The sequence below is a fragment of the Ovis canadensis genome, chromosome 2, assembly GCF_042477335.2.
Source record: "Ovis canadensis isolate MfBH-ARS-UI-01 breed Bighorn chromosome 2, ARS-UI_OviCan_v2, whole genome shotgun sequence".
NCBI classification, from domain to species: domain Eukaryota; kingdom Metazoa; phylum Chordata; class Mammalia; order Artiodactyla; family Bovidae; genus Ovis; species Ovis canadensis.
This window is the reverse complement of record NC_091246.1, coordinates 212,490,173-212,507,159: the sequence shown is the minus strand read 5'-3', so window position 1 is coordinate 212,507,159 and position 16,987 is coordinate 212,490,173. Positions and strand designations below refer to the sequence as shown.

The window sequence follows — 16,987 nt, the reverse complement described above, 5'->3', positions numbered from 1 at the left end:
ATTGTGGTTTTTATTTTCTTCCAAATCACTTGAAATTAGAAGAACTTCTTGAAGATGCAATATGAGAAAAATTTAGAAGGGGAACTCTTCAAATGTGATGGGTATAAGAGTGCTATCTCATCCAGACATTTCTAGTCTTTTGAAGGATTTTGTAAGCTCTTTGAACAATTATTAGAAAATTAAAAAGCTATAACTACAGAGATTACTAACTTTCAGATTATAGAACTCATAGTTTTATTGACAAAAAGGTAGAACTCAGATAAGTAACTCCATTGATTGCATACTAAATTATTTCCTTTGTTCACATTTCATAGACCCTAACAAAATCAGGCTTTATAAAATGTTCACCTCTAGAATCATCAAGGTTTGTTCTTTCCTTTAAATTCTATTCTTTCTCAGAATCAATTTCTCTGATGGAGTCATTGCTAGAATGGTAGGAAGATAAATTGGATCTCACCTGAAATTTCTGACTTCAGCCACCCAACCACATTTTAAATTCCAAGAGGAGAACTTGTGTTTAAACATCTCTCTCCCCTTGACAACACTGAAAAACATAGGTTAACACACTGTCCTAAAGCAGAAAATCCTAACCTAAGCTATTTAGAGAGTAAAACAGTATGCTATATAGGTAATTTCATAATTTGCACATTCTAATTCATTTATACATATGTGTGTGTATATACATACCTATGTATACACATACAAACACACAAATACAAACATCTTTACAAAATAGTTGAAAGCTGCTGAATGGAATTCATTTTGCCCTTCTTGGAAGTAAAAGTTTTAATCATCTAAATCATATTAATGTGTCAGGCACTGTGCCTGGGGGCTTTCATTCACAAAAATGAATACATCAGCTCATGCCTCTAAGGAGCCTCGTCTTGTAACAGACATGTAAACAAGCAGTTATATTTGAGTGACATAAGAGCTAATAGAGATAGTACACATGGTAATTCTCTTGAGAGGCCAAGAAGAGTATAGACTGAAGGCAAAGGACACTGGTTCTATGGTTAAAAATGTATGACAATGATTTGATTGGAGAAGGAAATGGCAACCCACTCCAGTATTCTTGCCCGGAGAATCCCATGGACGGAGGAGCTTGGTGGGCTACAGTCCACGGGTCGCAAAGAGTCGGACACAACTGAGAGACTTCACTTTCACTTCAATGATTTGATACTTGCTGGCAGATTGCTAGGGTTAATTGCTTTAGCTCTAGTCTTCATAATGAGGCGGTAAGTTTCCTGAGGACAGGGACTATGCCTTATGCTTTCTGGATGGCACATGGCAGAGGTCATGGACACCTAAGGGATTAACCAATTTATGTTGACATAAAAGTAAATCCATTCAATTTTCATTATGTGCAGATCAACTTTAACAGCTAGAGACGGCATGTCATAGTTACCTCTGTAATTTCTGAGACTGAACTCTGAATAGGGATACTTCTTTTAGATTTTCTGGACTAGTTCTGGACTAGACCCAAAAAGAATGATGGGGGAGCACCTCATAAACAGGGGGCACAATCCCCAGGTTCCTTCGTTACTCATGGCATAGACATTAATGCAGTCTAAATCTGTTTCATCTACTCCTGAAAAGTTTGATGAAAAACTCTTCTGCAGAATAAATTGGGCTTCTAGATTTCCCCCACCTGAGCTTGAGTCTTACAAACATAACTGTTTCAGAAACTAAGCTGCCTAAACTTGCCAAACTAAGTAAACATTTGGCCCCATGAAATATTGGATGGCAGTTTTATCTCTTAAAAACAAAGCCATATGAAAACCATCGTTGAAATGTGTCTCCAAGCTCTGGTCTTATCAGCACACAGCGTGAACAGCTGGAGTTACAAACACCAGGACTATTATTAAATCACTGTGTCAGGAGAGGAAAAAAAAAAAAAAAGGAAAACCTTTTGTAGGCTTCAGTATCTCTAAATAATATGATTATATATTACACGTTATTTCTCCCTCCCTTTCACTCTTCAGTATCCATCTCTCCTCCTTGGAAGACAATGGCTAGAGTTTTCTTTCTAATTTACATCAGTGTCTACAATAATTATTTTGTTCCCTTGTTTCTATGGCTACTTAATTACCTATCTAATGGATAGAAAAATGATTTGGACATTCAGAATTTTCATGTTGGGTGTCGACAGTCAGCAACCCACAACCAAAAGTCCTCTGACATGTCAGTGACAATTTGATGATTTTAATCCTAATATTTAACTTTCTCTGTAATATTTCATTAATTCCTTTCATGGATTTGAAAATTTTTAATCTAAGAGCAACATTGGCTATAATAACTTCAATGTATGTGACATCCAAGGGAAAATTTTCTAATATATAAATTTCTAATATATATATATATATATGCAAGACACAAAGACAGTGCTTCTACTCACCGGAAAAATTTTCTCTCACTGGAAGCTACCTGTCATTATCTTTGCTGATGAAATACCAAAACCTCCGAAGAACTGATATTATATTTTCCCTTCTCAATCCTATTGAAAAAGCAGGACCACTGGAAACACTTCTCTTCAGGGTGTCTTCCCAAAGGAATTGGTTCCCCTTACTTTCAATCTTACTGTTGCTATGAATTGTGTTGCTATTGACTTAGGAGCTATTTTTGACCTCTCAATGAGGCAATTCAAAAACTCCCATTTAACTGCACATCTTGGATTTACATATTAATATATTATGTGCTCGAGAGGAAAGGTAGTAATATATGAAATGACCTCAATTATTTAATACACATTTTCGACTCTTTGTGACTCCATGGACTGTAGCCGACTAGGCTCCTCTGTCCATGGGGATTCTCCAGACAAGAATACTCGAGTGGGTTGCCATGCCCTCCTCCAGGGAATCTTCTCAAGCCAGGAATCGAACTCAGGTCTCCCGCATTGCAGGTGGATTCCTTATCGACTGAGCCATGAGGGAAGCCCAATAATATGAGGAAATAATTATTATTTAATACACAATTATTTAATTATTATTTAATACACATTTGGAGGACAGAAGTAATTTCCACTTTTCTTCTTTATCTTTCATCATACTCTCAGAATTAGTGGCTTCCCCACATTATTTCATCCTAACCTGAAAACAAGCGGTTCTTGGTCTTTTGCATTCCTTGTAACATCTGATAAGAGTGATAAAGCACTTTCAGGACACACACGCTGCTGCTGCTGCTGCCGCTGCTGCTGCTGCTAAGCCGCTCCAGTCGTGTCCGACTCTGTGCAACCCCATAGACGGCAGCCCACCAGGCTCCCCCGTCCCTGGGATTCTCCAGGCAAGAACACTGGAGTGGGTTGCCATTTCCTTCTCCAATGCATGACAGTGAAAAGTGAAAGTGAAGCCGCTCAGTTGTCTCCGACTCTCTGCAACCCCATGGACTGCAGCCCACCAGGCTCCTCTGTCCATGGGATTTTCCAGGCAAGAACACTGGAGTGGGGTGCCACTGCCTTCTCCACAGGACACACACACACACACAGGCACGCACACACAGGCACGCACATGCACACACACGCACATGCACACACACGCACGCACACACACACACAAACACAATGCCATGAGTAAAACTTCAGGGACTTAACAGACCCTCTGTAACCCATGCATGGACTTTCAATTTAACAACTTCAAAGACGACCATGTTATTTTTTGAAATAAAGTGCATATATTTTAGATATAGCCTGAAAAACAGACCAGTATTTTCTTAATTTACTTTGGTGAATCAAGACAAATAATAGTTTTAGAACAAACGAAGAGAACCACCACAGCATTATCGTTTTCAGGAATCAACTTTTTAATTTACTCACCCTGCAGGATCATTTTGCCCTAGGGTTAAACATGAAACCATAAACAGTCATTAAAACACAAAATAACCGTGGTAGTTAACCGGATATTAAGGGGAAAAAAAAAATCACATCTGTTTTAGAGTTCTCTTCCATCGGCAAATTCAGGAACATCAATTTCAAGACCCTGGCTTTATGGCATGCCCTTAAGCCAAGGACACCAGGTTACAATCAAGGCAAGGAAGGCAAGAGGCCCATAACGAGGTTCTTACTACACTGTCTTGCCCCCAGGATTCTCTTTCTTTGATTCACAAGCAGTCAGTCGAATTGAATTTTCTATTCCTTGAAAGATAAATAGTCATATAATATTTGCACATTAATAATCATGCTATTCTGATTAACTGGATACGTTTATGAAAAGAGGAAGGAAGGAAATAAATTTATCTGGTTGTACTCTTAGAGACAAATACTGAGGTTTAGCGGCTTTGTAATATTCACAGAATTAGAAATTTGCAGAAGATATGATTTTTCTACTTTAAACCCTTTTAAAACCTCCAACTTGTTCGAGGCTATACATCTTAAATAACCAATCTGTAAAAACTTCACCAGCCAGAAAACAAGTGTGACTTTTCCAGCATTTCAAAACACATATCTCTGGACATCAAAGAAAAATCTCCCTTCTAGAGCAAGTCTAATGAAGTACAACTAAAAATAACAATCATCAACTGTGGTTTTAGAGGCAATATTTCAACATAATCAAACGTGTCAAATATTCATTCCTACAGCTTCTTATGCTGTGGGTTTTAAGTAAGTTTCATTTCTTGGGAATGATTGAATATAACCCACTTGGGGCTCTGCCATCTGTGAATTACTTACATATGAACACTGTTTAAGAGTGGGGATTTTGTTGTAGTTGCTTTTCTTCTTGGATATTGAAATGAAATGCAATAGAATGGGGCTTTTTAAGCAATTATTTTTCATATCAGTGGGTCCATTATCACATGCTCCCCACTTTCATCATCCCTTATCAAACCATAGAAATCAACTATACTGCAGCTGAAGTGGTAGAGGAAGCATCGGATAGAATTACAGAGTCTGAGAGACGGTGAATGTGTAGTCTCCAATTCTGTACCACCTGGGCTCAGGTCTGAGACACACAGAACCCTCTGGGCAGTGTGCTCCCATGTAAGAGTTGTGGTTGTTATGTTCCCCTGGTTTCCTTCGAAGACTGCTCCTCTGGTCACTGAGCAAACACTACAAGCGACTACAGGGCTATGTGTAGGGTGCCACATAATTTATCATCCATACATGGACACCTCTGAGAGTTAGCAAGGACACTATTAATAAATATGCCACATGAACTCAGACTGCCCCAGGCAAACCTAATCATACTGTTACCCCAGAGATGATGTGCAACTCAAAGAACTTTCTCTCAAGGGTCTCAAACCATTTCATTAGTGCTATATCCAATTTTACTTAGGTCTGAGCTGCTCTGTCCAATAGGAATACAATGTGAACCATGGATGTAATTTTTAATTTTTCAGTAGCTGTGTCTTTTTGTAAAGTACAAAGAAACAGGTGAAAACCATTTAAATATACTTTATTCAACTGAATTTACCAAACCTAGTATCATTTTATGTGGAGTCAATAAAAAATTATCAATAACATTTTTTATATTACTTTTTTCGTATTTTAATCTTTGACATCCAGTGTGTATGTCACACTTGAAATACATTTCTAGTGATCAGTATCCACATTTGGCCAGTGGTTATGATACTGGACAAGCAGATGTAACTAGCATGTGAGTTAGGATGTACAGAGATAAAGGGAGATAGCTATAATACACAAAGTGTGTGCACTTCCACACATACAAATGCATTTTTCTTCCTGGTAAAAACAAAAACACATAAATGTCTTCATTTAGACACCTAGTGACTTTATTTTCTTGGGTTCCAAAATCACTGCAGATGGTGACTACAGCCTTGAAATTAAAAGACACTTGCTCCTTGGAAGAAAAGCCAAGACAAACCTAGACAGCATATTAAGAGGCAGAGACATTACGTTGCCAACAAAGGTCCGTCTAGTCAAAGCTATGGTTTTTCCAGTGGTCATGTATGGATGTGAGAGTTGGACCATAAAGAAAACTGAGCACTGATGAACTGATGCTTTTGAACTGTGGTGTTGGAGAAGACTCTTGAGAGTCCCTTGGACTGCAAGGAAAGCAAACCAGTCAATCATAAAGGAAACCAGTCCTGAACAGTCCTCTCCGATTACCCCAGCTTGGAACACAGTGGTATCATATTTTGTTAAGGATATAGAATGTAGCAGAAAGATAGTAGCCCTCACTTTGTCTAGGGAAAGCTTTACTGTTGTACTTTCAGTTGATCTCAACACAGAGCCTAAGTGATAGAAACATGGACCTAATATTGGTGGGGTTTCTGCATGTAAATCATGGTAACACAGATCACACTTTGCTTTGGGGGTATATTAACATCATAAAAATAAGTAGTAAATTATTGTTTTTCTCTTTTATGTAATTCTCTCATTTTTATGGTTCTTCTCTTCCTCCAGTCCAATATATTTAGGCTTAACGTGGGCTCAATCAGTGGTCATTAAGCACACATACAAATGCCACACCACATACTGGTTCTGTTTATACTCATCATTAGAGCAGAACATTTACACCTGATTTTTATTAAAATAATGTTCTATTAAATACGTTTCCTTATAAGGATGGAAAGTGAGAAAATATTACCTCTAAAATACTTTCAGGACACTTCCAGGCTTACAAAAAGAAACATGCAAAATATTGCTGTAAACCTATTTAATTACCCCATGAGTTATTATGGTGACCCCTGCTGCTGCCGCTGCTGTTAAGTCGCTTCAGTCGTGTCCGACTCTGTGCGACCCCATAGACAGCAGCCCACCAGGCTCCTCTGTCCCTGGGATTCTCCAGGCAAGAACACTGGAGTGGGTTGCCATTTCCTTTTCATACATACTATTGTTGTTTAGTTGCTAAGTGAAGTCCGACTCTGCAACCGCATGAACATCAGGCTTCTCTGTCCATGACACTCCCCAGGCAAGAATACTGGAGTGGGTTGCCATTTTCTTCTCCAGGGATCTTCCCAACCCAGGGATCAAACCCACATCTCCTGCACTGGCAGGTGGATTCGATTCCTTCCCACTGAGCCACCAGGGAAGCCATCCTACACATTACCAGTTTCTTACTAAGAATATTTTATTTCACCCTGGGAGAATCCACTTAGTTCATTCAGCATCTCTATATACCAAAAACACTGCCTTTTTTTTCTGAAGGCATCATACACAGTGAGACTTTAAATGGAGAAGAGATTCACTTTCAGAAAAATTTTAAAAGAGGGTGCCATTATCGAAGATCACCTATTGCAATGATATACAGCCGTCATCGAAAACCTAACTCTTAGGCGATTTCAGAGGATGAACCACAATTACAATTCTTCAAAGAAGATTGGGATTTAGCAGAAAAATTCCACAGTTTCATATGGAAAGAGGACATGGTCTCTTAGTAAACTATAGCCACTTCACTTCTCAGTTAGAAGTAACGCAGTTGTAAGCTTTATTAGGTGTAAGCACTTCAGTATCTAATTGCACTTTGCCTTTATTTGAATGTTGAGATGTAGAAACTGGGTATTGGTACCACATGTCTATGACACCAGCAGTGTGAAACCACTCACCATTATATGACTTCACACAGCACTGCATGAACACACCACAGACAGATAAACTCTCTCTCGGAGCATCATGGAGCGAGAGGATGAGGGATCCAACTGTATGGTGCACTAGTTAAGGGCACGGGTTCTGTAGCCAACCACCTGGGTTAAAGTCTTGACTTGGCCACTTACTAGCTGTGACCTTTGATAAATCAGTAGACCTCCTCCTGCTTCAGTTACATCATCAGTAAAATGGAGACAAAAGCAAGTTGGTACTTTGAGGTGGAAGCGTAGATGACAATGTAAAGCCCTTTAAACAGTCCTAGGCACACAACTGGTGCTCTATAAATAATAGCTCTCACTATAACTGTATACTAGCAATAGCTCATATTAGTTATTATTAATCTTATAAGTAATATTACATATCCTATTAAAAGGTCTCTAATTATCCACTTACTTAAGACTGTAATGTCCCAGTTAGTTTATGTATAAGGCGCTTTGATCTGTTACTAGAAATGCAAACAATAGTATACCTACTGGAATCACAGGTTTCAGACTCTGACCACCAGGGTGTGAAGCGCTTGACTGGGCATCAGCAGGTGGGCTTGGCGCTGGGTCACTGCTTCTCCTCACCAGCAGTGGAGTGCCTATAGGACAAAATAAGAGGTGAAAGGTCAAGACACCCCTGGGGTGGGGGTGGGGCAGAAAGTATGGTACAATGCAATTTAATTTAAAAGGCTTATAACGGGCTTTAATGTAAAAACATTCTATTCTAAGGATGCCTGTAAATTAATCCATTTAATGATCTTCCTGTCATCCATTTCTAGGATGACACATGGAAACAAAATCTTTCAACTCTTAGCTTTCCCCACTCGCATTTCAAAATAAGTCATTGTACTCAACAGAAAACGGTTAGGCAATGCAAAAGTAGACAATGTGCAATTGAAAACTGGTCTAGAAAATATATCTGAGTCTTAAAAAGAATGATTATCCAGCAGACAAGTGAAGAGTTTCACAGAGTCAGTGCAATTTGCTATTCAGGAGAGCTGGAAATATAGCTATTACTGCCATTTGGTGCTTCTCAGCTCTTCTGAATGATGATATATACTGAAATAAATTATTTGCTAGGGTTATAGCATTAATGTCTATTTAAGTCCACAAAGAGATGGGCTTCATTCTCTTTCTTTTCTTCTAAAGTAGATAAAACTGATAAGGAAAATAAGTTAGCTCTTCTAAAAATATATCCTGATTTCTTTTAAATTTAATGAAAGCTTCCACTATTAAATATTTGAGTCAGTTATTAAATTCTGAAAACAAATCATACTATTAGAAAATTCAAATAAAATTCAGCCTTAACAGAGTGGCCTAACTACTCTGCCTGCAATTAGGCTAAAAATAATTTGTTTCATACACAATTGACCACTATATAGGAAACTCTCCAAAAATCTGTGACTTAAAAATTGCTCTTATAAAAATTTTATATTTGTGTGCCTCTGGGAAAAAATAGTAGAAATGCAATTCTCTGTTTATCAATATTCTGAAAGTAATTCAAGCTATCACTGTTTAAAATAACATTTTTCATACTTCATTCTATATGGTACAGTTATAAAAAGTCAATCCATTTTGAAGGTATTTACAAATCCGATTTTTCTATGTGCTATAACATCCTTATTTTGTGTACAAAACATAGAATTTCTAACACCTTTCACCCTTATTCAATTAGAATTTGCTTTTAAAAAAAAAACAAACAACACTTATTTTATAATGAGAAATCAATGTGCTACTGAGGATGAAACACTATGCCAAAAGGTATAATAAAGTTCAAGTTCATGTTCCATTATTTATTTTTTACTAATAGGTATACTTCACTACATTATTCTCTACCTCCATCTTAAACATTTTTTCAAGTATAGTCGATTTACAACACTGTGTTTGTTTTAGGTGGAGAGCAGAGTGACTCAGCATTTTTGCAGATTCTCTTCTATTACAGGTTACTATAAGTCAATGGGTGTAAGTCCCTGTTCTGTGCAGTATATCCTTGCTGCTTACCTATTTAATATAGAGTTCTGTATGAATTGGTCAGTCATGCGCCCCTAACTGGTGGCTCCCCTCTTCCCTTTCCCCTGGGGTTGCCATAGGTTTGCTTTGTTGTCTGTGAGTCTGTTTCTGCTTTGCATGTACAATCAATTTCTTAAGCAGTGACACACTAACAGTTCTACGGTTGGCAATTATTCTCTGCAAGAAACTAACCAAAAAACAAAACCGTAAAAAAAAAAGAAGAAAAAGAGACGCTTCCATAACATTTAGACAATAGAGTCCCAGTTTCACACCAGGATGCTTTTCTCTCTGTCAGTTGATCTGAAGACTAAGCCTCTCAGGTTATGCCCCTGAATTACCATTAATGCCAAGTGAACAAGTTAGTCTAAATGTAATATCCTCAGAAGTGATCCATTATCTTTAAAATTAAGAAGAGAATGGGGCTAATTTCGTGAAACTCTGGTTTGTTTCTAAGCATTTAACTCAAACTAGTACATCAATGATCTCAAATTAGAAAACAAGCAAACAAACAAACAAAAAAAAACGTGTCTAGCTAGTACATGACGGGCTTCCCAGGTGGCCCTCTTGGTAAAGAACCCACCAACACAGGAGATGTGCGACTCGGGTTCGATCCCTAGTTCGGGAAGATCCCCTGGAGGAGGGCATTGCAACCCACTCCAGTATTCTTTCCTGCAGAATCCCATGGACAGAGGAGCCTGGCGGGGCTACAGTCCATGAGTTGCAAAGAGTGGGACACAACTGAAGCAACTTAGCATGCATGCATGCACAGTACATGACACCAAGGTCACAAAATAAATTGATTTAGAGGCACAGAGACGAATATTTCAGTGACTGACAATTTCAGTTACACAGATTTTCAGCTAAGACCCATACCTATACATTATATATATATATACATATATATACACACATGCATATATACACACATATACAGAATATTTATGCTGGTGAAAAGAAGAGAGTGGGAAGAAGGGAAAAAGAAAAACATGATTCTTCTTGGGTAATGAATATATTTTCCTTAAGCTACACCATATAGTTTTCCTTCAACTTAAAATACATGACTGATCTCTTTTGTTGTTGTTGTTGTTGTTTTAGTCTTCCTGTCTTAATATTTGCTGTTTTAATAACAAAAATAATAAATTATTTAAAACATATTTTATAATAACGTATTTGGATTTCTATGATCAATCAATATGCCACGGTACTGTAGCATGGCTCGCAGAAGATAGTTCAATTTTGTACCAACTATTTGGAAAGGTAACAAATAAACTTTAAAACAACAAGGTCTTTCTTAAATTCACTGTCAACTCTTCAGGAATAAGCTTTGTTCTCCACTTTTCAGTATCCCACAACTAAACACCTCCTGTTAAGTCACCTAATTTCTCCTTTGCTGTCTCCAATGAATATTTTTAAATAGGAAAGTGACAGAGTTTTAAACAATCTTTCACTTGGCAATTTAAAATTTAATTTTTAAATTCTCAACCCCATTCAAAGGTGATTGTCTGGAAGAGAGAGAGTTACAATTTAAAAACAAGGGAAGACACATTCCAGGGTATAAGAGTATGCAAGTAATCGGAAGCACTGAAGATGATTTGAGCAAATCCTTGGATGCATATGGAGCTTTGCTGGTGGCTCAGATGGTAACGGAGAAGGCGATGGCACCCTACTCCTGTACTCTTGCCTGGAAAATCCCATGGACGGAGGAGCCTGGTAGGCTGCAGTCCATGGGGTCGCGAAGAGTCGGACACGACTGAGCAACTTCATTTTCACTTTTCAGTTTCCTGCATTGGAGAAGGAAATGGCAACCCACTCCAGTGTTCTTGCCTGGCGAATCCCAGGGATGGGGGAGCTCAGGGGGCTGCCGTCTATGGGGACGCACAGAGAGACACGACTGAAGCGACTTAGCAGCAGCAGCAGCAGGTGGTAAAGAATCTGCCTGCAATGTAGGAGACCTGGGTTCAATCACTGGGTCGGGAAAATTCCCTGAAAAAAGGGAATGGCTATCTACTCCAGTATTCTTGCCTGGAGAATTTCATGGATAGAGGAGACTGGCAGGCTACAGTCCATGGGGTCACAAAGAATCAGACATGACTAAGCAACTAACACACTTTTTGAATGTATATAATAGGGTAGAAGGCAGACCTTGTAAGCCAAGCTGAAATGAGGGAGAGTCAACTATATTCAGTTTTATGTAAACTCCTGTGGTGGGGTGGGGCAGGGGGCAGTATAGAGTTTAAAATATAACATCTGCTTGAAGGAGTTTAGTGAAGATTAGACTCTTAAAAGCTACAGTGTGAAGACAGTGGAGAGGACCCGGGCTTTGGAATCAAACAAACTGAACTTCACCTCTCCTGGCTCTGTGACACTGGACTGCCCTGTGACATAGGTTCTTCATTTAACACCTGGTGATAACACTGCATCACAGAGCTGATGGAAAGCTGAAGTCAAATAGGGCATGTATGAGACACACCACTGTCTGACAAATAATTTTTACATTCTCATGTTTGTCAAAAAATGTTGTATGCAGCAACAAGAGCAACTCTGAAAAAGGAGTTTGGAGGTGGCCACATTAAAGATGAAGTGTTTGGAACAGTAAAGGCACAAAACCTATATATGGATTCTATGGGTTGCAGTTAAAACGCTTGAAGAACTTCTAGGTAATGGGGTAATTAATGTGAATTCTAATTGGTAAATCTGTAAACATAAGAATAAGAGAAAACGTTGCTTCATATGATATGCACATTAACTGAAACATACAATACTCACCCTTTTAAAATATGTTGACATCTCAGTCTTCAAATGCTAGAATCTCTCCTAGAGATAATTTAGTTCAACCCCTCATTTAGTTCAACCTTTTCATTTTAAGGATGAGTTAATAGGCTCAGAAAATGAGAGACTACTTAAAAGAAACAGTGGTTTTTAGGTATTTTGGACATTAATACTCATAATATGGAAGCAATAACTATATTACTTAAACTAGAATATTGAGAGGTAAATTGATGATTGGGGTGATTGTCGATTAATATGTATGTTATGATTAAGAATTTACTTCATTATAAAATTTGTATGGTAAATACATGTCGGAGAAGGCAATGGCACCCCACTCCAGTACTCTTGCCTGGAAAATCCCACGGACGATGGAGCCTGGTAGGCTGCAGTCCATGGGGTTGCTGAGAGTTGGACACAACTCAGTGACTTCACTTTCACTTTTCAGTTTCCTGCATTGGAGAAGGAAATGGCAACCCACTCAGTGTTCTTGCCTGGAGAATCCCAGGGATGGCGGAGGCTGGTGGGCTGCCGTCTATGGGGTCTCACAGAGTCAGACACAACTGAAGCGACTTAGCAGCAGCAGCAGCAGGAATCAGCCTCCTCCCCACATAGACACACATGAGAGAAAGGAGGGTATAGCATTTGCTCTTGTGAGTAATGTTGCCTTATCTGCTTGAAAAGCTCAACTCCCAGTAGCCAAGTGAATTTTCTTGGAATACTATGTAAATGAAAATAGTAAAACATAATTCTGTGCAAAAACAGGTATAGCCTTATGAAAGAAATTTAAGCTTTTAAGAAAAAAAAAGTTGAGGTGAAAAAGAATTTCAAAAGTGCAAAAGAAGTACCGCTCATTGGTGATTTTCAACTAATTGAGATAAGACTCATTAAATTTCAGATGCAAAAGCCCTCAATTCAGCTCAAGGAACAATATCATGACTTGATATCATAGTTTAAAATGCACTGGCTGAAGAGCTAAATAAAATAAGAAATACTAAGTACTTTAAAGCATAAAGTGTTTATACAACTGCTTTGTTTCTCTATTCAGTTAAATATTGGAGGCTCCACTATGCATCAACCTTTACAAGAGGTGGATAATCATTAAGATGAATAATCATGGTGCTCGCTCTAAGCATATCTTTTAAAGATGGAGATGTGTGGACAAAAAAAAAAAAAACAAAAAAAAACACTTTAGTATACAGAAAAGTGGGTCTCAGTGAAGTGTTAGGGGCGGTATGTATGCCTTATTGGAGAATTGATACCAATGTACAAACACAGCGTAGAGTGGGTCAAGTCCCATGCTAATTGGCCAGATGCACAGAAGCGTAATGGAAGCCAAAGAGACAGCCACAAACAAGCAGCATCCCTCAAAAGACTAGAATTCCTGATCAGGTGTGTAGCTGCCAGTAACTCTGTCCTTACAGGACAGAATATTGCCACATCAGGGAAGCTCAATGCTTTTTGGATCATTGTCCTTCTATATTCAGGGCTTATGGGACACTCAGGAAAAAATTTACGCACTCATTCACTGTTCTTCCCCTTAAGAAGATGGCTAGATTCATCATGCTCTCCCAGGCTTGGAGTGAACTAGCACTGGAGTTCCTAGTTGTATAAGAGGGTGCATCTTCCAGTTCTTAAGCAATCACCACTGTGAAGATGATAAATGCAAAATTCAAAGAATTAGAGGCGATTGTCTAATGCGCCTTATAGATACAATAATGCGTTTGAACTGTGGTGCTGGAGAAGACTCTTTAGAGTCCCTTGGACTGCAAGGAGATCAAACCAATTAATCCTAAAGGAAATCAGCCCTGAATAGTCATTGGAAGGTCTGATGCAGAAGCTGAAGCTCTAATACTTTGGCTACCTGATGCGAAGAGTCGACGCATTGGAAAAGAAAGATTCTGATGTTGAGAAATATTGAAGACAGGAGGAGAAGCTGATGACAGAAGATTAGATGGTTGGATGGCATCACTGACCCAATGGACAAGAGTTTGAGCAAACTCCGGGAGATGGTAAAGGACAGGGGAACCTGGTTTGCTGCAGACCACAGGATCCCAAGGAGTCAGACATGACTGAGTGACTGAACAACAACAACCCTTATAAATATAATTACAGGAAGCCAGAGAAGGGTCATCTAAGCATGTCTGGGTAAAGGAATTTTGAAAGAGGCAGCAACTAGTTAAAAGGCTCAGCTTGGTACATCAATTAATCATACAAGATACAAAGGCCAACCCAGACTGAAGGTGTTATCTACATAAACACAAATTGCTGTCTCCTCAGTATAAATGATATGCACACACACCCCTGGGGGGATTTTTTTCCCCCTGTTTGGATAGATGATTTGCTTGGAAAGAAATCAGCTTAAATGCCAGATGATGTGTTATATATGAAATTCTGTTTAGAGAGTTTTGAAAGATGTCTCAGAAAGATAGGCATTTACAGAGACTGAAACCAAGATCCAGAAGAATCATCCGTATGATCATGCAGTGGGCAGAGAAAAAAAAACAGTGGTTTGAAATGTGATCCCCAATGTCAAATATCACAAAGACACAAGTTCAAAACTGTATGGTGAGTAGGAGCCGGGATTTATTTAAGAACGGTTAATGATTTTCCTGAGCAAAATCAGAAGGACAGCTTGTCATAAATACTGGTGTTACTTGATTCCAGGGCCATTGACACCTGGAAAGCTCTGGGGGGTCCCAGTTAAGGTGCCAAGAAGGCTTTCTGTAAGGACTGGGAGGCCCCAAGCATGGAGAGGCTGGGAGAGTAATGTGAAGAAGGTAAAGAGGGACTCAGTGGCCACAGGCAAAAACAGAGTGAGCAACTAGAAGACACAGGAGAACTTAGCAACAACTCCACATACAAAGCAAATGAGGAGTGTCCAAAAGAAACCGAAAACTATGCTTATATTTCTTCCTTGAGGAAGGACAAGCAAAAAGGGAGTTTTAGCAATTGCTGTGATTTGTTCCAGAAAAAACCCACCACCAAGAATCTTGACTTCAGCCCATCGAAGGTTTGAATGATCTACTTTTAATTTAAGATGTCTTGACATGCATGAGAAATCAAAGATGAGATTTTTCAGTTGGGCATTTATACAGATGCGTATGAAGTTCATACTAGAAATCGTACTGGCTTCCAGAATGACTGACAGAGACAAACATGAGGTAAAGCGAGGAAAAGAGGATGATCAGCACACGCCCACCAATGGCACTGCAGGCAAACCAGCGAGAAAACCAGGGTTTTATGCTCACAGAGTCTTCGGAGTATCTTCACACTGCGTCTAGAATAACATGCGGTTAACAAAGCCACAGAGGTGAGCCTAGAGGAAAGGTGGGGTGGTAGGAAGGAGAAAGGAACTGAAATTAACATGATAAACTGGTTCTGTAGAAATGGGGGTAAAGGCTGGTTTTGCAGAGGTTCAGTTTCCCTTTGCTCTAAAATGTTACTTCTGTGCTATTGAATTATCGGTCACAGAAACACCTCATTTGACAAAAGAGAACACATTCTCTTTCTAATGCTACTGACACTTAGGATGACAGGATAAATATAAAGAGGGAAAATGTTATTCAAATACACCTAAATTGGTGTATGTGTTAGTTGCTCAGTCATGTCTGACTCTTTGTGATCCCATGGACGGTAACCCACCAGGCTCCTCTATCCATGGAATTCTCCAGGCAAGAATGCCGGAGTGGGTATCAATTCCCTTCTCCAGGGGATCTCCCTGACAAAGGGATCTAACCCAGGTCCCCTGTATTGCAGGCAGATTATTTACCATCTGACTACCAGGAAGCCCTAAATTGGTAAATATTAATATTTTACTTTGATGATGAAAATCCATTGCAAATGGTTAACATTTTTAAGGGCTTAAAAAAAGATAAATAGAAAAAAAAAAGGCTCTGCCAGGTAAGCAATATTAATAGTATGTTAATAATATTAACAGGATGCATAAATTGCATGATGGTTTCCTAGATGCTAATTATACTATGACACTTGTTGAGTGCATTTGACATTACAAAATAGAAATGTCCTTCAAACATACAGTGATGAGAGAGCAGGTGTGAGGAAAGCAGTGCTTCAGGTGCCCCTGGCACTGTGAGCCCTCCAGGAGGGTTGCGTCTCAGAGTCCAAGGTTTCCTGGTTAACTCAGGAGGTATATTGGATAAGCTATACCCAAGGCCCATTCTAGATCTGAAAAGAGATAGTTCTGTGATTTATATAGCCAATAAGGAAACTGAAGTCCAGAGAAATTAAGTTCCTAAGTCTTCTGCACTTGATTTCTGCTCCAGTTTTATTCACTTGACACTCTTCCATTGCAGGGTCACACCTCCACATGGGTGAGTGTGTGAAAGTAAGCAGAGTGGTTGCTGTCTCTTCAGTGTGGTAGCAATTCTTTTCATCAGAAAAGGTCAGCAGACAGGAACACGTAGATAGGAAAATACAGAAAAAAGGAAAGGATGCTGGGAACTAAAAGGCAAATAGCAACCCGTATCACACAGCAAGATGCTGACACCATGAGTCAAGGCCCACCAGCACATGTCACAGAGGGCATGGTCTCTCTAATAAATGATTTAAACATTCTTTTCCTATTAACCATACAAATAGATTTAAAAAAAAAAGATTACTGGGAATTCCTTGTTCGTTCAGTGGTTACGACTTCACACTTAGACGACAGACGGCATGAGTTCAATCC

At 39.0% G+C, this 16,987-nt stretch overlaps 1 protein-coding gene across 5 annotated transcripts in view; it reads right to left on the bottom strand.

The window, feature by feature from the left end:
• Positions 1–16,987, bottom strand: part of PARD3B (par-3 family cell polarity regulator beta) — a 1,167,593-nt gene that overhangs the window by 623,909 nt on the left and 526,697 nt on the right. For all 5 annotated transcript variants that reach the window (XM_069578084.1, XM_069578083.1, XM_069578085.1 and 2 more), the window contains exon 4: positions 8,011–8,120. In XM_069578084.1, the coding sequence (XP_069434185.1) occupies positions 8,011–8,120 (110 nt within the window). The remainder of the gene's footprint in view (positions 1–8,010; positions 8,121–16,987) is intronic.